The sequence below is a fragment of the Marmota marmota genome, unplaced genomic scaffold, assembly GCF_001458135.2.
Source record: "Marmota marmota marmota unplaced genomic scaffold, marMar, whole genome shotgun sequence".
Lineage (NCBI taxonomy): Eukaryota > Metazoa > Chordata > Mammalia > Rodentia > Sciuridae > Marmota > Marmota marmota.
In genome coordinates this window covers 7,016,261-7,037,819 of record NW_025999924.1, presented here as the reverse complement: position 1 = coordinate 7,037,819, position 21,559 = coordinate 7,016,261, and the positions used below count along the sequence as shown (strand labels likewise).

Sequence of the window (21,559 nt, the reverse complement as noted above, 5' to 3'; positions counted from 1 at the left end):
AGGTTTTATTGAAACATGTAACCACCATCCATTTGTTTATCTATTGTCTATGGATGCTTTCATGCCATAACAGCAGATTTGGATAACTATAAAAAACTATATAACCTGCAAAACCTAAAATATTTACCATCTGAACATGTACAGAATAAGTTTGCTGACCACTGCTCTAAAACTTGAAAATTAAGATCTTGAAACAAATTGCATAATTGTACTCCAAATACAAAGTGTCTCAAACACTGACTTAGAAAGTCTATCCTCAGGAGATATCAAAGTCAATTCCTCAGATAATTACTCACATTGTTTTCCTGGTTCTTGTTATTTTTCAAGAGTGTGATAATACAATTATGAATAAAGAAAGCAAGAGTAAGCACTCCAGTCAGCTGTGGGAACTGATATCTTATCTCTAGGAGAAAAAGAGACAGAAACAAAAAAGTTAAAACTGACAAGAAGAAAATGAGTATCAGTAGTCAATAAAAATCAGTTGTCTCTGTTTTGTCCAGGGAATAAGAATATTAAAATGTCTTTACAATGTTCCCAAGGTCAGTATTATACTCAAGCAAAGGAAGGAAAAGAATCAAGAAATGTCTATTCTGGGGCTAGGTTGTGGCTCAGCGGTAAAGCACTCGCCTAGCACGTGCAAGGTCCTGGGTTCGATCCTCAGCACCACGTAAATAAAATAAAGATACTGTGTCCAACTACAACTAAAAAATAAATATTAAAAATAAATAAAATAAAATAAACTTAAAATAAAAAGAAATATCTATTCTGTATAGGTACTTTATATCAATTATTCCTGATTGAAGTCACATGACTATTATATAGCTGAGCAGAATTCAAATTCAGGGTCTGACTCTAAAATCCTCTATTTTTCTAAGATCTGAATTTGCCAGAAAATTACTTCTAGAAAAGGATGGAGAATAAAAATGATCATTTAATATTTTTTGATGATGTCTAAAAAGCAATACGTAAGCTGGACAAGGTGGTGCATTCTTGTAATCCCAGTGATTTGGGAGTCTGAGACAGGAAGATAGCAAGTTTGAGGTAAGCTTCAGCAAAATAAAAACTAAAAACTTAAAAAAAAAAAAAAAAAGGGACTAGGAATGTGGCTCCATGGAAGAGTACCCCAGGGTTCAATGACTAGTACTGGAGTTGCATTGGGAGGATTGCTTAAGTTTTAGAAATAAATGTCTGCTTAGAGGGGACTGATTAGACTATGATAGAGTTGTACAGTGGTATACAATATTTAAAATTTATGTTGTTGAGGAAGATTTTTTTGTGGATTTATTTTTATTTTAAAAAATACATGTGTGAGGCTGGGGTTGTAGCTCAGTGGTAGAGTGCTTGCTTAGCATGTGTGAGGCACCAGGTTCCATTAGCACCACATAAAAATAAATAAATAAAATACAGGCATAAAATACAATAACATTAAGGGGCTGGGGTTGTGGCTCAGTGTAAGAGTGCTTGCCTAGCATGTGTGAGGCACTGGGTTCGATTCTAGCACCATATATAAATAAATGAATAAAATAAAGATCTATCAACAGCTAAAAAAAATTTTAAAAAAATTTAAAAAATACAAAAATGTACAGATGTATGGGCAAAGGAAGGATAAGAACCAAGAAATGTCTATTCTGTATAGGTATTCTGTTTTTGTAAATAAGGTTTTAAAACTTTGCTGTGACAGCTGTGGGTATACTACTCAGATCTCTTTTTGAGTGAGAATCGGAAACAAGAAATACAGTTAGCTGATGGCCTAAAGCTGCATGCCCTCATGGATCTGCTGCCCTGATCACGCACCAGTCATATTTTACTGGGCCTCGCTGAGCCAACAACTGAGCACAGCAGAGTACTAGGGCCTGACCACTTTTGCCAAATCCTGGATTTCTACACTGGTAATCTTTAACCAGAGGTTCACATTTGGGTTGTCTAAGACTTTCTGAATCTATTTCTGCTCAGTCCATCTCCTTTCCTTCTCTCCTTTCATAGAGCTCTGAGTCACACTGTGGTCCTACTAGTCACCTATGTCTCCTGCTCCCCTCCCCCAATCCCTTTATCTTTCATTAAGGGCTACCACAATAAATTTCTTATACTTCTCACTCCATATCTGTGTTTGCTCGTAAGAGAACCTGAACTGACAAGAGTTGGTATTGGAAGTGATGTGATAAAGAGGGCAGTAAGAAGGGATTTGGGTCTTGGGTCAATTATTCAACTTTCAGTTATCATCCATGCTGACCTCATGCTATCTTCCAAGGTTCTCAGAGTGTTTTCACTATCATTATTTTGAGGGATACCGTGTTAATTTAGAGAGTGGATAAATGAGGCTATAGTACTTCTGACCTTTTCCTTCTTTTTGGTATTATTGGACTGCAGCAGTTCTATTATGAGTTCTGTTTATGGGCAGGGAATTACAGGACTATCTTTCTTTAAGTCTCCTGAAGACAGAAGCCCATCTTCCAAGTAAGGAGGAAGGACAGTCTTATAGCTGGCCTCCAAAGTTATTTTTAGTTTTAAAAGAGAAGGCTTTTTGTGCTGGGACGTTGGCTCAGTGGTAGAGAGCTTGCCTAGCATGCGTGAGGCACTGGGTTTGATTCTCAGCACCACATACAAATAAATAAAATAAAAAATTTCATCAACAACTAATAAAAATATTTTTTTAAAAAAGAAGGCTTTTCATGATTGAGCTTTTGCCTTTTAGCGCTTCCTTTTTCCCTATTACTTCCTCAGCAAATATTCTTTCACTAGCCATTCAAATCCTCATAATTTCCTAAATAAGTCATGTTATTTCAGGCTTTAACTGTTGCTTGAACATGTTGTTCCCATGACCTGGCATATTCCTGTCCCCCAGTTCTTCTCTTAGAGAACTCCTGTTGGCTGGCCCTTTAAAAAATTCCCTTTTGAACCCTTTTCTGACCCCTAACTTATTTATAAGCAATTCTTCTATCCTGTTATATCTACTGTGCATATCTTTGTATTATGATTGTTAATTCACAACAATTAATTGATCTTAATGCTCAGCTGTAATCTCATGGAGGGCAGTGGATCCTCTCTATTATTACAGTTTGTCAAGTATTAGGGGTACTCATTTATTCTTAAGAACTGAAGGACTCTCAGCCATGAGAAATGTCCAAATTCTATTTTAAACTGCTTTTAGAATGATTTTGATTTTTGCTAAGATTTATCAGTTTTCAATAAACTCTTTTTCAATTTGGCTGACCTTGTCTTTCAGAGCAGCCAGCCTCTATGACTTCTAAGTCATCTTGTGAAGTATTTGTTAGTTGGTCCTTTGCCACCTTTTCTAATTAATTCAGATGATATCACTTCTATGTTTCTAACTTGTCAAATTACAGTGGTAAATATCCAGCTTTTTGCAATTAACTAAACAAATCACTTTTCAAATAAATTTCTTGAAAACCTGAGATTCTCTTAAGTATACATTTCACTCAAATGAAGTATACAATTAAATAGTTTTTAATGTGTTGACTGAGTTGTGCAATCATAACCATAGCACTTCCTTTCTATTGTACGGATATACAAATAATAGTCCATTGTATGGATATACCACACTTTATTCATTCATCATTGAAGGACATGGGATCATTTCCACTTCTGGCTATTACGAAAAATGCTGCTATGAACATCCATGTACAAATTTTTGTGTAGAAAACATGCCTCTTTAAAGAAAACAACATTTACATTATAATAAATTAAACTAGTAGGTTCTTCAACAAAGTGGTTTTAAAGAAGCCCCAAACATCTGATCTTTACAAACTGTTTATTTTATCCCTTTGGAAAAGCATATCAAGAGAGAATGTAAGCAGGGGTTGGGGACGTCGTAGCTCAGTGACAGAATGCTTGCCTAGGATGCGCAAGGCCCTGGGTTTGATTTCAAACTCTGTGGGGGCGGGGTGGTGGGAAGTGGGAGAGAGAATTAATATGGGTGCATGCAGATAGGGAAAAGATAATTGCCATATGCAGAATGTATAAAGAACTTGTATAGATTAATAAGAAAACCCCAGACAACTAAGTAGGGAAATGAGCAAAGTCTTGAAAAGGTACCTCACAAAAGAGGAAATCCAAATAGCCAATGAACATATGAAAAGGTGCTAACTTTGTTAGTCATCAGGGAAATGCAAATGAAAACCACAAAGTAATATCAGCACTTGCCCACCAGAAAGGGTAGATGAAAAACACAGAAAATAAAGAATTAGTGAAGAGTGAAACAACTAGAACTCCCAAACACTGCTGGTGGGAATGTCAATTGGTACAAGCACTTTGGAAAACTGGTTGGCAGTATCTACTAAAGCAGAACATACGCATACCCTGTGACCTAGCAACTCTACTCCTCCACTGGTACTCAAAGCAGCCCTATGTTCACCAAGACTCAGATGAGAATGAAGAGTGCAGCAATAAACCTGACAGTTAAAAACTGGTAAAAGATAAACTGTGGTAGACAAGCAATGAAATATCAATGAGAATGAACTATAAGTATGTGCACTAACAGGACTCACTCTCACAAATAACCAGACCTCAAACAATAATACTGTATATTCCACTTATATAATGTTTAAAAAAGCAGGCAAAACTAACATTTGGTGTTAGAACACTGGTTACAGGAAGATAATGACTGGTGGGAGGCCAATAATTTCTGGTTTCAATCTCAGTGCTATAGCAAGTGCTCAGTTTGTGAAAATTCAATAAGTTTTACAATTATGAGTTCTACATTTTTGTACATAAAAGTTCCACTTCAAAAACTTCAAAAGAAAAAAAAGGGAGAGAGGGCATGGCACACATCTAAAAAACGAGTAGAGAGAAGTTTTGTTATATTTGGAGGCACTATTAGTATCAATGAATGGTAAAATGTAATCTGATCTGCTCTGAACTATTTGAAACATATGTGAATAGAAAATTATTTTTTCCTAGTGACAGAGGAACATAATACTGCTATCAAAATGGCAAATTACTCCATCATCCTTGAAATTCAGTGTCTGAAGTCTCTTTGAAGTCAGTTTCAAAGCATTGTACAATTTTTTATCTTAGAAATGTCATTTAAATTGCATTTTAAAATTCTTATTGACTAGAATTCTCTTGCTTCATATCTTCTGTCCCAAGCCAGCCATGGACTGTGTGTGTGAGCTACAAGCATTTGAGCACATGAGGGAACTGGACTGACATTGCTGCTCTGTCTGGGCTGTCGATGTATGTGTCTTTTTCACTTGCTCTGTCTTTGATCCCACACAGCACCTGAGATGGGTGGCTTTACATCACTGAACCCCAAGAAAATGATACTTTCTGTGCCTGTGTGATTTGTTCCTGCCAACCCAATTCACCTGGAGTGACCCTGACTGATTTAGTTGCATGTCGCGGCAATCTTTCCTCCTAAATTCTGTTTCTCAGAGGCAAGGAATTTTAATTCTTCTATTGGGCATGTTTTAAACCCATAAGCTAGCTTATTTTAACATATTTATTAAAGTTAAAATCTAGCTGCTTCTTTATATTACTACTGTTGGTACCAGGAATTGAACCCAGGGGCACTATACCATTGAGCCACATTCTTAGCTCTTAAAATTTTTCATTTTGAGAAAGGGTCTTGCTAAATTGTCTATCTTGGCCTTTAATTTGTGATCCTCCTGCCTCAATCTCTCCAACTGCTGGGATTATAGGCATAAACCCCCATGCCTGGACTGATCTAGCTTATTTTTAAGTAATAAGCTTCTTAAAAACTTCCTTATTTCTAAATTTTTGACATAATTCATTGATTTTCCTTCCATCAGAAGGCTTTAGTACTTTTTAAATATTTTTTTTTAGTTGTAGTTGAACACAATACCTTTATTTTATTTATTTATTTTATGTGGTGCTGAGGATTGATGGAATATATTATGAGTACATTTCCTTTCATAGAAAAAAATATTTTTTAATGTTAACTTCTTCATCTTTATTTTTTTTTAATTTTTTTTTTTTTATCTTTGAGGTGCTGGGGATTGAATCTGGGCACTTGCACATGCTAGGCAAGCTCTACCCTCAGCCCCAGATTATCTGTATTCTTATGACTGCCATTCTGACTGATATGTGATGAAATCTCAATACAGTTTTGATTTGCATTTACCTAATTGCTAATGATGTTGAAAATTTTTTTGTATATTGTTGGCCTTCTGTATTTCTTATTTTGAGAGGTATCTATTTAATTCATTTTCCCACTTATTAACTGGGTTATTTTATTTTTATTTTGGTGTTAAGTTTTTTGAGTTCTTTATATATTCTAGATATTAATCCTGTCAGAAGAGTAGCTAGCAAAGATTTTACTATTCTGTAGGTTTCCTATACTATGCAGAAGCATCAGTGTTCTGAAAATTTTTTTTTTGTCCATCAACAGATTTATTAACAAAATGTGATACATACATAGAATGGAATATTACTGGGGCCTTGGAAGGAAATTCTGAAATATGCTACAACATAAATGAAACTTGAGAACATTAAGCTAAGTGAAATAAACCAGTTTGAGACTTTGTATGTAGATATGAGGTATTTATAATAGTCAATTGGTAGAGACAGAAAGATGGTAGCTGTCAGTGGCAGGGGAGAGAATTATGAAAGTAATGGTTCTTGTTAATGATTATGAAGTTTTGGTTTTACAAGATTAAGAATTCTGGAAATTGGTTGCATAAAAATGTAAATGTATCTAACTGTACTGAACTGTACATTCTGAAGTCATTAAGATGGTAAAGATCATGTTAGATATGGTTTACCACATTTTTCTAAAAGTATAAGATGAGAAGGGACAGAAATGGTCACCTCTAGTAGGAAAGAAGCATTATTTTATTTTTTTTTAATTTTTTATTGTTGGTTGTTCAAAACATTACATAGTTCTTGACATATCATATTTCACACTTTGATTCAAGTGGGCTGAAATTTTATGATATGATTTGGCATGGGCCTTACTCAAAAGTGCTGAGCACTTCGGGCCCTTTAAATCTAGAAACTTGTATTATTCAGTTCTAGGGCAATTTCTTACATTATAAGATAATTAATGACTTCCTTCCTTTCATCTTCTTTCTTCTCTGTGGGATGTCTTTTAGCTGAACCTTGGATCACCTTAATGCTCCAATTTTCTTATCTTTTTCTATTCTTCCTTTATCTTTTCTTCCCTTCCTTCCTTCCTTCCATCTATCCACCCAATTATGCTTTCTGCCCTACTTTTGGGAAGAAGTTAGCTTTATCTTCCAATTCTCTTGAATTTTAAATTTCCATTTTATACTTCTAAAGCCAAACCTCTCTCTTATTTCCCTCCTGTCTTGACATCCAAATATTGTTTCATGGATATAATACTATCTTTTATCTTTGAGGATATAAATTTTTGGAAATTTCCTGGTGTTCCCTCTTATTTTCTTTTCTCTCCAAGTTTCCTTTTCCTGTATCATTTTCCTGTTAAGAGGTATCTCTCAAATACCTAGTGATTTTTATTTTTTAATTTATATTTACAAGTGAATTTTTTTTTAAATGCACTTAAGATGGATGTGGTAACATCAGCCTTTAATCCCAACTACTCAGGAGTCTGAGGCAGTAGGATCCTAAGTTCTTGGCCAGCTGTGGCAGCTTAGCAAGAACCTGTCTCAATACATACATACATACATGGCCTGGCAGATGTAGCTCAGTGATAAAGCATCTCTGGGGTTCAATCCTCAGTACTGGGGAAAAAATCTTTTTTCTAAATTAAAAATGTACACTTGGTAAACATCTAACTGGTCTGGTGAAAGCAAGGTACCTATCCATTTCTTTGGTAGAACCCAAACATCTGAGATTCTAGGTTGTTCCTTGTGGGTTTTCAGTTTCTTTTTTTTTTTTTTTCATTTTCCTGACATTTATGTAAAATCATGGAATCACAGAATGTTACAATCTAGAGAGCCCCTTACAGATCAGCAAAAGTATCACCTATGAAACCTGTTGAAGATCCAGATGCCAGGCCTCCCCTGATTCCATGGACTTGCTGACCCAAACTCTCCAAGGGCATCCAATTAACTCATTTTATAAGATCCACAGAAATTAAGTGACTTCCCCAGGATAACATATTTTTTGATATTCTATCTTGTTTCAAAAAGGATCAAAGGTAGAAGTCATGTGGTTGACCATAATGCAATTGATGATTAGATGTAGGCCCTTAAATAGGATTCAAGTCAATGAATACATTGAGGACTAACTTCATGCTACCGAACACAAATTTTTATTGAGACCCATAGAGAGTTTTTCCCTCCTGGCAGAGAGTCTGGAAATAGCATTCTTCTCTCACAGTGCCAGCACCCTCTTGGTCATACAAACCCCCAACTGCCTTACTTAACCTACTTTTCAGGAGGTGCTTTAAAAATTGTTTAGCAGAGATCAGACTAATCAGGCAAGAAATCATACCACTGATTCTCACCTCGTTTCCTTTCTTTTTCCAAGCTGGATGAACTATGGTTTCCCATCCTTTCTCTGAGGAGGGTCTGGGGGTACAAGTGGCATCTGTCAGAGTAATGCACCCCACATCCCTTCTTCACCAGAAATTAGGAAACATTCTGTGCTGTATTACACCTCTATGCCCAGGAGGGACAGCAAAGTCACTCAGACTAGGCCTCCTGCATTTATTCTGAAAGGACACATCAAAACACCTTGTTCTTGAAACTTCTTGGGAGCCCAGGTGGAAGACAGCTGGACTAAAATCAGCACCGAGCTCTATATATTATACAGCTTTAAAAGGAGGCGGAAGGAAAAGCTTAGTGAAAACAGGAACCATTTGCTTAAAAATGGACAAGACATAGCCAGGCAAAGCAGGAGGAAAGATGGTAGGAATCTTGCCTCTCACTTCAATCCCAGCTCCACTTATTCTTGGTGTGGAAGAGCCATATTTAGCTCCGGCTGATAGCACACAATGATGAATCCAGGCCAGGAGACCTGGACAGACCAGAAGCCACGCTTCATATTTGCTCCACAGAGTTCATGTCCCTTTATATCATCCACAAATATCATTCTTGCAGGGCTAGAACATGGATTATCATGGCCACGATGCCTCCTGAAATCCTGAAGCATCTCCAAACCACTGAAAACTAAAAAGTCAAGTCCATTATTTCCCTTCCAATAATTTGAGCCTACAGTTTGTGTAGGTGGGGTGTATAACAACTATAGCATAAAGGCTGGATGTGGAGTAACACATCTATCTGGCTGTATGACTTTGTTTTTTTTTCTTCATTTTGCATGAAGTGATACAATATTAGCATTGAGAAGATTGTGACAAATTATGACTATGTATTGAAATCCTACAAATTCCTGAAATGTAGCAAAAAGAGACAGGTAAAAATCTAACAGGTGAATTAAAATGAAATTCTAAAATACTACTCAGTTTCTCCAAAAGAAGGCAGGAAAAGGAGAATGAAGGAACCCAAAATATAAGAGGAAAGCAAAAGAGCAAAAATAAAGTGGTAGACTAAAATCATTATCAATAATTACATTAAATGTTAAGAGACTGAATATCCAATTGGAAGGTTTTCAGTTTCTTTATAAGAGAACCTCTACCTGACTGTCAGTATTCTCAGAACCAAGGGATAAAAGAAATTTGGTGGAGACAGTGGGAGAAAGCAGTAAATCTCAACATTCAGCCTATACACTTAGTCCCTGTGATAGTATTAGAGTCTGTTTTCACCCTCTGCTATGCCTGGTGTATCCAAGTTTAGAGCTACTTTGATTTAGTTTTTTCCATTTCAACTTACTAGGTTGAGGAGGTAAAGGGGAATGTATCCCTCAAACTAGGCCCCTTTGTGTTAGAATTCCTATTTCTTACATTTTTTTTTTTTTTAGTTGTAGATGGATACAACACCTTTATTTTGTTTATTTATTTTTATGTGGTGCTGAGGATTGGTCCCAGTGCCTCACACATGCAAGGTAAAAGCTCTACCGCTGAGCCTCAGCCCCCCTATTACTTACATTTACATTTCAGTTTCTCTGCTTTGTTTTCAGTTATCAACTCTTAGTTTTCCAGCTTCTAAAAATCTGTTGCTACCTCTTGTCTATTATTATATCTTCTACAAATTCTCTTGGTTTGGTTTTTATTTTCTCTACTGTTGTTTTAATGGGCTTTAGAAGGGAGTGGAAATAAACACATTTATTCAATGGGTTCAGCACTCTCTATATGCCAGGAAATATAAGGCTTAGGGGGACAATAGTAATACAGAAGTATAAAAAACAAAAACAATATTCCTTTTCTTAGAGAGTTTAACAGTCCAATTACAGGAGACAGATACACAAGTAAAGAAAAATAAACATACGTATTTGTTCCCATCTTGAACTTTCACAATCTGAGTAAAAAACCAAAGAAATTTGGAAACATTTTTGGATAAACTCCTTGCTTTCTTAACTTTTGCTATTTTCTGAAACTCAGGAACCAAGAGGTATTTCTCAATATCCTAATTCATTATCAAAATTAGGAATTTATTATTTATAGAGTTAGATAACCATGGACACTTGCATATAAAATTTGGTAGTGATAAGAGATTTAAATAAAGACAGGCACAAAAGGAGACATGAGGGTGGCAAGGTAGTCAGGGAAGACCTCTCTAATGATACTAACCATTCGGATGTCAGAAAACAAAAACACATTTCATACACAAGGAATAGAAATCAAATGGAAATATTCTAAGACAGGAATGTGCTTGGCATTTTGATTGAATAGCAAGGAAGCCAGTGTGGCTGGAGTGGACTATGTAAGAGGAAAAGTTATAGAGGATTAAATAAGAAAGGATACCAGTAGCCAGATCATATAGGACCTATGAACTATGATAAAGACTCATTCTGAATAAGGTGGGAAGCCATTTCTCTTGCCAGGCACAGTGCATGCCTATAATCCCAGTGATTTAGGAGGCAGGAGGATCAAAAGTTTATGACCAGCCTTGGTCAAAATAGTAAGACCCTTCTCAAAAAACAAAAATTTTAAAAATGGGGCTTGGGATGTAGTTCAGTAGTATCAAACTAGTACCACAACAAAACAAAACAACAACAAGAAAAAAATCATTCTAGCTGCTAATGTAGAACAGATTGTGGTCAGGAAGACACAGTAGAGATAACAAGATTAACTAGGAGACCACTATAAATAATCCAGGTGAGATTAGTATCTTGACATAGTTCTTTCTGATAGAAATGGTAAGAAGTATTCAGATTCTCATTTTTTTTTTCCAAAGTAAACTAGACACACTTTGCAGATGGATTAGATATGGGATGGTAGTGAAGAAAGAACAAAGACTGAAAAGTTTTTGGCTTGAGTAACTGGAAAACTGGAGCTATTGTTTTTAAGAGAAGCCTAGGAGAACAGTAGGTTTAAACAGGTTGGTGGGTGGGGCCACGTGGATGTTGAAGTTTTTTACATATTTGATTTTTGTCAATTTAAGTTTAAGACATCTATAGACATCTACACGGAGATGCAGAAGGGGGAAGTAGATGTATGCTTATGGACTTCAGTGGAGAATCTAGGCTAGAGACATACAATTGGGACTAGTCAAGTCAGCATATAGATAATATACAAAGGCAGGTAACTGTATGACATTACTTAGGGAATAAGGATAAAGAGAAAATTTGAGATTTGAGTACTAAACCTTGGATGACTTACAATTAGAGGTCAGACATTTGAGAAGCAGCCAAGTTATAAAGAAGAGTCAAGAAAGAATGAGGCTTTAGAAGTGAAGTAAAGAAGGTGTTCCAAGATGGAACCAAACATGAATAAGAACAGTGAAAATCACTGGTTATCATGGAATGACTGGGGCAAAGCCTACAAAAATTGTGGTATATATGTGTATTAAGAATTGTAATGCAAAAAAAAAAAAAAAAGAATAGTGTTACCTTAGATTAGGTAGAGGGAAGTGAAAGGAGGGGAAGGCAGGGGATGTGAGGATAAGAAAGACTCGAGGATAAGAAAGATAGTAGAATGAAACAGACTTTATTACTTTATGCATGTATGTGACTGTATGACCAATGTGATTCTACAATATGTATACTCAGAAAAATGAGAAATTATATCCCATCTATGTATGATATATCAAAGTATATAAGTGCATTCTACTGTCATATATAACTAATTAAAACAAATAAAGAATTAAAAAAAACCTTATATATATAAATAAATAAAAGAAGAGAGTTCAAGGCAAAATGGAAGGAGAACTTAGAGAGAGTGAGCATATGTAAGTCTTCCAAAATGTTTCTTCAAAGGGAGGCAATAGCTAGAGGGAATTATGGGATCACATAGTTTTTTTTTTTTCTTTTTAGATTGGAGATTATTTTATATATTGGTAGAAATAACTCAAAAGAGGAAAAATTGATACATGATTTCAGAGAAAAAAAGGGATAATTTTAAAGGTAAAGTCCTTCAGTAGGGAAGAAAGGGAGGAAAAAGTTTACATGGGTTTTTCTTATCCTCACTTCCCCCAATTACTTGGAAGGAAGAGTGATGATGGGATCTACATGACTTGAAGAGTAAATTTTTGGAAGAAAGAGTATATAAGATTCACCTGGAACTATAAGTTTATCTGAGGAAAGATTTTATCTCCACTAGTTTTTCTTTGGTGGATTGAACCCCGAGTCCAGTAAATGGTAGGTAAGTGGTCTACCGAAAAGCTACTTTCTTTTTATTTTATTTACACTTTTTATTTAATTTTGAGGCAGGCTCTTGTAAAGTTGCTCAGGTTGGCCTCAAACTTGTGATCTTCCTGCCTCAGCTTCTCAAGTAAGTGGTGTACCACCATGCCTCATTTCAATTTCTGGTTTTTAATTAGTCTCTACTGAAAAAGGTTTACAGCATATTTTCATTCTTGAGAAATTTCTTAATGACAATAAAATAATTTTAGGATCATAAATATCAATACAAACTTTTTTTAGTTTTATGATTCTTCCTTTATGTCATTTTTAAATGAAGTCATGTGAAATAAATGACCTAGTATCTATTTAAATGTTTTTTTGTGTTTTCTATATATTTATCTTTTCCCTTTCTTTATCTCTATTTCTAATGTTCTATCATTAGCAGAAACTTTTATCATTAAGAGTTTTTACAAATCATAGTAGACCTAATTTTAGAAAATAATATCCTAGACTTTTTATCAATCAATGAAAAAACTAGCTTTAAATTGACATTTTCATCAGTATCCAACTTTGAATATAATCTTGGAGAGAACAGTGCCTTTTAAGTCCCAGTACTTCCTTTATCCTGAATCTACATTGACTTCCAAGTCTTTGTGGGCTTCGAATAAAAATGAAGAATCAAAGCTAATATAATCAAATATTCTGAACACAAGCAGCCACAGTAATTGGACTCTACAATGTCCAATAAATAGCATCTTCATACACCTGAAAAACTCAGGAATGTACTAACAATGGGAAGAAATGGGGTGGTAGACAACTACAATTACATATTTTGGAAGATAACCCAAGATACTGAGTAGATACTAGAATTCTTGACTGCCTAAATCAATGACTTAAGAATGGAAAGTGGGGCTGAGGATGTGGCTCAAGCGGTAGCGCGCTTGCCTGGCATGCGTGCGGCCCAGGTTCGATCCTCAGCACCACATACAAACAAAGATGTTGTGTCCGCCGAAAACTAAAAAATAAATATTAAAATTCTCTCTCTCTCTCTTAAAAAAAAAAAAAAAAAAAGAATGGAAAGTGGTCTTTTAGCACCAACAACAAAATTATGTACTATTTCCTTATTATTAGTTTTCAAGGCATTTATCTAATAGCTACTTCCATTTTCTAATCTGTCTCCTCATTTAGCATTATTTATTTATTGTTTCACAGTACTTTTCTCATGTCCAAAATATTCTTTTTTTTTTTTTTGGTGGTGCTGGGGATTTGAACCCAGGGCCTTGTGCATGTGAGGCAAGCACTCTACCAACTAAGCTATATCCCCAGCCCCTCATGTGCAAAATATTCTATATTTGGGTGAGAAGGAAATTACCAAGTTATAAGCATGAGGAAGGAAAGGGGCAAGGAGAGGCAAACATTAAATTATCACAATTTTAGCCTGAGAAACAGTAAAACCCATAAGGGGAACATTGTTTTAATAAGCAGTATCATCCATATATATCACTGACCATGTTCTAAGTCTTTGAAATTCTAGGGGTATATTTCTTAGAAAAGCCTAGAGAATTATTAACTTTCCAATTTCATTGTAACATAAACAAACCAAGTAGAAAAGACAAAGGACCCTGGTTATCCCTAACTGTAAGAAATCCCAATTGGGGCTGGGGATGTGGCTCAAGTGGTAGCGCGCTCGCCTGTCATGCGTGCGGCCCGGGTTCGATCCTCAGCACTACATACAAACAAAGATGTTGTGTCCGCAGATAACTAAAAATAAATAAATATTAAAAATTCTCAAAAAAAAAAAAAAAGAAAAAAAAAAAAGAAATCCCAATTGTGGTCCTATTTTTAGCTTACTAGCATTAAGTGTTCAATATAAAAGAAAACACACTATTTGGTTTAAAATGGCATATAATAATAATTTAACTTACAGATCACATTATTATAATTTATTAGTATGTTATTTTGCCAAAACAACTCACCTGGTACAAAAAATTCTGTTGGCATAAACCAGTGAAATTCCAAATGAAATCCCAAGCGAATAGCTTTCAAGGTAACAAGAAAAATCAAATAGAGAACAGATACTGTGCCTGCAAGAAAAAAAAAATCCAGAAACTGTTTATCATTTTTATATGTGTATGTGTGTGTGTGTGTGTGTGTGTGTGTGTGTTTTGGGGGGAGGCGGTTTGAATCTAGGCGTGCTTTATTACTAAACTACTCCCCAGCCCTTTTTGTTTTTTGAGACAGGGCCTCACTAAGTTGCTGAGGCTGGCCTTGAACCTGTGATCTTCCTGCCTCAGCCTCCCTAACTGCTGGAATTACAGGTGTATGCCACTGTGTTCAACTATTCTCTTTGTGTGTTTTACAGACTTTTTAAAAATCAAACCTTGTTTCCTTATTCTTGCCAAAGTATGAAAAATTGTTACCTTCATTGATTATCTCTACTAAAATCAAACTGGGACCTAAAGAATACAAATAAGTTATATGAGTTACCAGAAAATAAAATAAAAACTTTAAGTAGTAAGCCTAAGAATAACTGGATGAAGGTAGCTCACATATTGTTAAATGCAAGCTGCTTAATTTACTTATGAGCTGAGTTTGATGGAAGACACAAAGGGTCCATTACAAAACTGTAAGGTTACACAGGAGAAAAAAAAAAACAACATGAAACTATAACTTTTATTCTTTGCATTGATGCTAGTGACAGTCAACAGGCTGAAAAAGTCTGTCACAAAAATTAATGTGAAATGATAAGAAAGTAATAAATGTAGATCATAAACATTTGAGAAGGTAAAAAGTCAAATAATCCATAAACAATCGGATATAGTATTTACATGAGTGCTGAATGATTAGTACTGTTTGTACTTGAAAAAATTCCAGATTCCTTTCCCAGGTGTTATATATAAGGTGGAGCGGGCAGTCACAATGTTTTAGTAGAGCAGAAAAGTCAGAGGATTATTTCTTTTGAGGAAGTTAAGTCCAGTCATTATAGAGCATAGTCAGGAAGCCTAGGAATATCCTTAGATGCTAAATTCTCTAAAGAAGGTTTAGTTGTAAAAGAGAGGCAAAGTACCAAGGAAAAGAACAAAAGCTTTATATCCTTCAACCTGGTTAGAAGTCTGGTGATTGTTTTGCCGAAATGAGCAAATCCTTCCACAAGTTTCTATGCTTTCAAAAGATTTGTTCCACTGGAAAGTCAGCAAGCAAATCAGGAAACCACAAATGAGCCATATAAGCTCTACTGTGGGTTTAGAGATTAGCTGATTCAGAAAGGATGAAAACAAGAGGCCAAAGCTTATATAACCACAAATCTATTATTTTCTGTGTCGTGTGTGTAAAGTAGCTTATAGTGAATTTGGTTCTAAGGCAGAAAAGCAGAGAAATGTATCTTAACCTCCTCTTTTCATCTTCTGGAAACCCAGCTACATTTTGGGTTTCCACCATCAGATTCCTTGATGTGATGGATAATCTGATTATTTTATGCTATACTGCCTACCAGGGGATAAGATACACAGGGGGAGATAAAACCCTACAGTCTACTTGGGCCTATCAATTCTTTATGAATGACATCCTTGCATTTTCTCTAGTTAACCAGATTTGAGTTTACCCTGGGGATTGAAAATAGGGTTAAAACATTGCTTTAGTGAAAAAGAAATCACTGAAAGAGGTCTGTTACTTTAAGGAAACAATAGTATTCTAAGAAAGAAAATGCACTGAGGAAGAGAGCAAAAACAGAATAAACCTTAGAAGCTCGAGCTAGATAATGATATTCTAAGTTCAAATGATAATTCTATGCAATACTCTTAAATGGAAATGACAGGAAAAAAACATTCCATAACGTCCTGTAGTAAGTTCTAATGTTTCCAACCCTTAAAGTTGAGGATTTCTATAATATCCATTTTGATCTCTCCTCCTGAAATTTTAGTCGATTTCCTCTAGTTGTACTCTCAGAAAAAATATAGAAGAGTTATCTAGTAAGGTTAGAATGGGAAACAAAATAACTTATATCTCAAAACACCAAAGAACAAAAAAGGACTTGAAATGATCATCTACATTTTTCTCTGTGCCAAAAAAAAAAAAAAACAAAAAACAAAAAACAAAAATGTAGAGAACTATATGAACAAATTCAACATAGATGAACAGGCCTAGCAGGTAACTTTCTCCCCAGAACCATATTTTCACAGAATCTACCATGTATTCTATTACACAGAATTTCCGCAACACAGTATTATGTCTTACCTAGGATATTAAATTTTGAAAAAAACGAAGGAGATTTAAAATTGAGCAGTGGCAGGAGAAGCCCTATGAGGTAAAACGGCACTGTCTTGGACTTATTCCACCACTTTTCAAACTGTTGGACTTCTGTGTCATTGGCATGGAAAATCATAGAGCCATTGTCAGGATGGCCACCACTCCCAGCATTTGGACAAATCACTGCAACAGTAAAACACCACATTAGAGAAGACCATGAAAGTAGAAAATGTCCATCCCCACAGACTGATATTTGCTCAACTTTTACTAAACACTAAGCTTCTCCTTTATGACAAAAATGTAGAATTATATTTAGTCACATTAGGAATTTTTCACCTAAAAATGAATTAAAGATGAGGGAATCTTAGAAAATTTTGAGGTACATTCTTAATTTCTGTTGAAAACTATAAAATATCCCATCAAACATCCCTTGGTTCCAATGTGAGAGAGAAAATATTGGACTAAATGGCATTCAGTCCTATTTGTACAATAACACAAAAAATGTCATTCAGGGTAACTGTTGTACTATTAACTCATTAAAGGACAAAGGGTAGGTTTCTTTTAATACAAATAGAATATACAGGTTTGGAATAAAAAGCAGACATTTCTAGAATAACTACCATGGTATTTCCCAAACCCAATCATTGGTGAAAACTTAACAGCCTTGAATTTTAGCAATCCAAAATAATTCTGGAAGTTTATCACCCTTGATAGAAGCCCAACAGCTGGCTGACATTACTAGAAAATTAGTAAAGTGCACATATGTGTATTATGCGCATGCGCATGCATACACACACACACACACACACACACACATATTGTTTGTTTGTTTGTTTTTGCTGGTACTGGGATAGAACCTAGAGATGCTCTATCACTGAGCTACATCCCCAGATCTTTCTAATTTTTATTTTGAGATAGCATCTCCCTAAATTGCCTAGGCTGGCCTCACACTTGCAAACCTCCTGCCTTAGCCTTCCTAGTCACTGGGATTACAGGCACATATAGCATTATGCCTAGCAAATGTATTTTTTCTTAATATTGATTTACAGGTGGCAATTTCTTCTATTATTAGATACTGTACAAATCATTCTTATTGTTTCTAATTTCACAAAAGAGCTTTTGATAGTAATCAGCATTCTTAATACTAGTGAAAAATCACTTATACTCAGCAACTGTCATATTCATCACTAGTCAAAGAGAAAGAACATTTATTTTATTATGAATTTTATTCTCTACCTATTTTTTGGTATGCCATAAAACCAAACATTTAATTTTTTCTCTTGTTCTTTCTTTTCTTAGCATCTTCTCTCTCTCTCTTTTTTTTTTTTTTTGGTGGTATTGGGGATTGAACCAGGGCCTTGTGCATAGGAGGCAAGCACTCTATCAACTGAGCCATATCCCCAGCTCCTTTTTCTTTCTTAGCATCTTAACATGTACCTTTTTCTTCTATGCTCTGGAAAAAAAAACTGTCTTTGCTAACTGTAGTAGTAAAGAGCACAGGCTATGAAAGTAAATTGACTAAAACATCTGCTACTTAACAGATGTTTTTGGGCAAATTAACTTCTCTGTGTCTTGGATCCTACATTTACAAAGTGGAGCTAACAGTTTACCTTATAGTGTTGCTGTGAAATGTTTAGAACAATGTCTTTGCCAAGTAAATATTCAATAAATATGAGCTACAATTATTTTGTACTAAGATGGGTTGTTTCATACTTACCATACTGTTTCAAAATAAATATTAAAAGATAAATCAAGACATGCTGATATTAACACAGGTTATCACTATGCAAAGTAAACTGACTTTGCTGATGGTACTTTACAAATTATCAACATAATTGTAATATTTATGACCTCATGGATGAAATACTCCCTGCTGCAGAAGAAATTCTATGAGATAATTAATAAGCTACTTCCATCAATGGTATCAGAATAGCTATACAGCAAAATCATTTTCTCCTTTAAGACAAGATTCTTTGAAAATTCTGGAGTAATGAACAAGGTACAAGAGATTTTAGTAGAGCAATTCAAAGGAATTATTTTATTCTCAGGAATAAAAGCTGGTTATTCACTCATTTTCAATAGTTGACAATTGACAGGTTAATCAGGCTTAATTAAGGGGTAAAGTAAGACACTGAACAGCAAGCATTGGAATGTATGCTTCATGAGAAGTTTGACTACTGTCTGTTCATTATTATAAACCCAGTGCTTATAACAGCTCCTGACACATACTGGGCTTAATAAATATTAGTGATCAATGTGTACCTCCATAAAAATGGCATCAATTTTTCATTCCTGAAACCTAACTCACAAAGCTTTAGGTAATGTTCAAGGTTAACAACAAAACTGTCAACAAGGTTACAACCGTGTTTACATTCATTTTCCCTATGATTTCCATACTGGTTTAAGCCCACTGGCCACAATGGGTTTATTTTAGTTTTTAAAAATTTTTATGTTTTTGTGGTGCTGAAGATTCACCCCAGGATCTTTCACATGTGCTCTACTGTTGGGCTACACTGCCAGCCCCAAGAATTTATTTTTAGTAAATAAATTAGAGGAAAATTTTATTAGTCTCTTTTCAGTATCAGGAAATTATTTTATTAATTACAAATCTGTGTAGCCTATAGATTAGTAACTAAAATATTACACACCTAAAATTAAGTTAACAAACTGAAAACTATGCTTCTAGACACCTAACCCAAGACGTGATGTAAGTTCTTGAAAATTTTTGATTATTCAGGTAATACAGACACTCTGAGCTTAACTATGTGTTGTATAATACAGGTTGCATATCACTTATCTGAAATGCTTGGGACCAAAAGTGGTTCAGATTTTGGATTATTTGCATTGATTTTACCAGCTGCACATCTCTAATTTTTGCTTTGTTTTGGATGATGCTAGGGATAGAACTCAGCACAACAAGCATGTAGGCAAGCACTCTAGCATTGAGCTACATTCCCAGCCCCCCAATCTAATTTTGGAACATTTTAAATTTCAGGTTTTTGAATCAGGGATATATAATATGTATGAACTAAATATTTTCCAGCTCACATTAACACAACCTATTGACTAGTTCACATCAACATAAACTTTTTTTGGAGTTTTTTAAAAAATGTATCAGTTACCAATAATTTAGTAGCAGCTCTGTTAACATAATAATAATAATAATATTGCACTTTTCATTTACCTAAAATAAATTCATAGGTTTTAGCTTAAATTCTTTTTGGACAAAGTGAGAAATAAAGAACCAAATTAAATTCCAAACTACTTACCAGGGTTGCTATTATTGGTTCTCAGTGTAGTGTCTGTGTCATTAATGTGATGAACAAAATCTAAAATTTAAAGACAAAAATGTAGCTTAACACTGAATGAAAGATGCTGAATCTATTACCCTCTAAAGTTTTTTATTTACAAAAATATTAAAATTATCTATCATGTGTAATATAGTATCTAGAACACTAAACCAAAACAACTTTATTATTTTTTTTTCTTAAATTTTTTTTAGTTATACATGGGCACAATATCTTTATTTTTGTTTATTTATTTTTATGTGGTGCTGAGGATCGAACCCAAGGTCTCACACCTGAGAGGCGAGTGCTCTACTGCTGAGCCACAACCCCAGCCCCACAACTTTATTATTAACAGTTTCACCTTCCATAGCTTTCGTCACTTACAGGAATCATAATATTGGATTCAGAGTCCCACTTTGAAAATTTTTATATAATTTAATACTTTTAAAAAAATCTACCTACAAGGCTAAATTAATAGTAGTAAAAGCCCTGGAATGTAAATAATGTGTACAATTTATTTTTCTATATTCGTGTTAATTACAGTTACATTTTACATAAAGTTCTAAAATATGCAAAAAGGGAAAACAACAATCATGCAGCTAAACTTACTGGGAAAAATCACTTAAGCTCTTTGTAAAGTACAATACGTGTTTTTATGGATCCAGGGCTGTATAGTAATTATTATACTCCCAAGAACCATTGAGTTAGATTAAAGGAAGTATCAAAGAAAAAAGCATATACAGCCATGGTATATTAATATAAAGTCATACTAATTTAGGGTAAGCCCTAAAGGCAATGATTGGTGTCCATAAAGAAAGAGTGAAATTTAGGTGCACACAAACACACACATCTACACACATACATGTATGTATATGTTTGTATGTATTTATATGTGTGTATGTATACAAATATAAATGTATGCACATACATACAAACCATTTAAAATAATGAGTAGATAGGATGGAACTTTCTTTATGAATGATGTGACTATCTAAATAGAATATCAAAAAGTACATGCAGGGCCCTGGGTTCGATCCTGAGCACCATATAAAAAAAATAAATAAAAACAAAGGTTAAAAAAAAAGTACATGTACAAAATTATTAGAATTAACAAGAGTTCAGCAAGTTTGCTAGATTCAAACATACAGAAATTGGTTTATAATCAACAAACAATTTGAATATATGATTAAGAGATATCATTATTTCTGGAGAGATAAAAATAGAATTCTGTTTCTTGAAGGAGGTGTGGGTTATATGAATGTATCCATTTAACCATTAATCCATTGAATATTGTAAGTCAAATATTCAAGTATTTCAATGAATAAATTATTTCTAAAAAAGAGAACTATATATATAAAATAATAGTTGAACTGGTGTGGCAAATGTGTATAATGTGGATCATGCTTTCTTAATGGATGTGGTATTGCTCCCAATGGGAGGAAAAA

The 21,559-nt window shown here is 34.5% G+C and overlaps 1 protein-coding gene across 4 annotated transcripts in view; it reads right to left on the bottom strand.

The window, feature by feature from the left end:
* The window catches only part of Slc38a9 (solute carrier family 38 member 9), a 109,765-nt gene that overhangs the window by 26,949 nt on the left and 61,257 nt on the right, over positions 1–21,559 (bottom strand). For all 4 annotated transcript variants that reach the window (XR_007346352.1, XM_048800032.1, XM_015497297.2 and 1 more), the window contains 4 exons: positions 20,097–20,156; positions 16,816–17,010; positions 14,559–14,666; positions 297–403 (listed from right to left, as the gene is read on the bottom strand). Coding sequence is in view for 3 of the 4 variants with exons in the window: in XM_048800032.1 (XP_048655989.1) it covers positions 297–403; positions 14,559–14,666; positions 16,816–17,010; positions 20,097–20,156 (470 nt within the window). In the remaining variant the exon portion in view is untranslated. The remainder of the gene's footprint in view (positions 1–296; positions 404–14,558; positions 14,667–16,815; positions 17,011–20,096; positions 20,157–21,559) is intronic.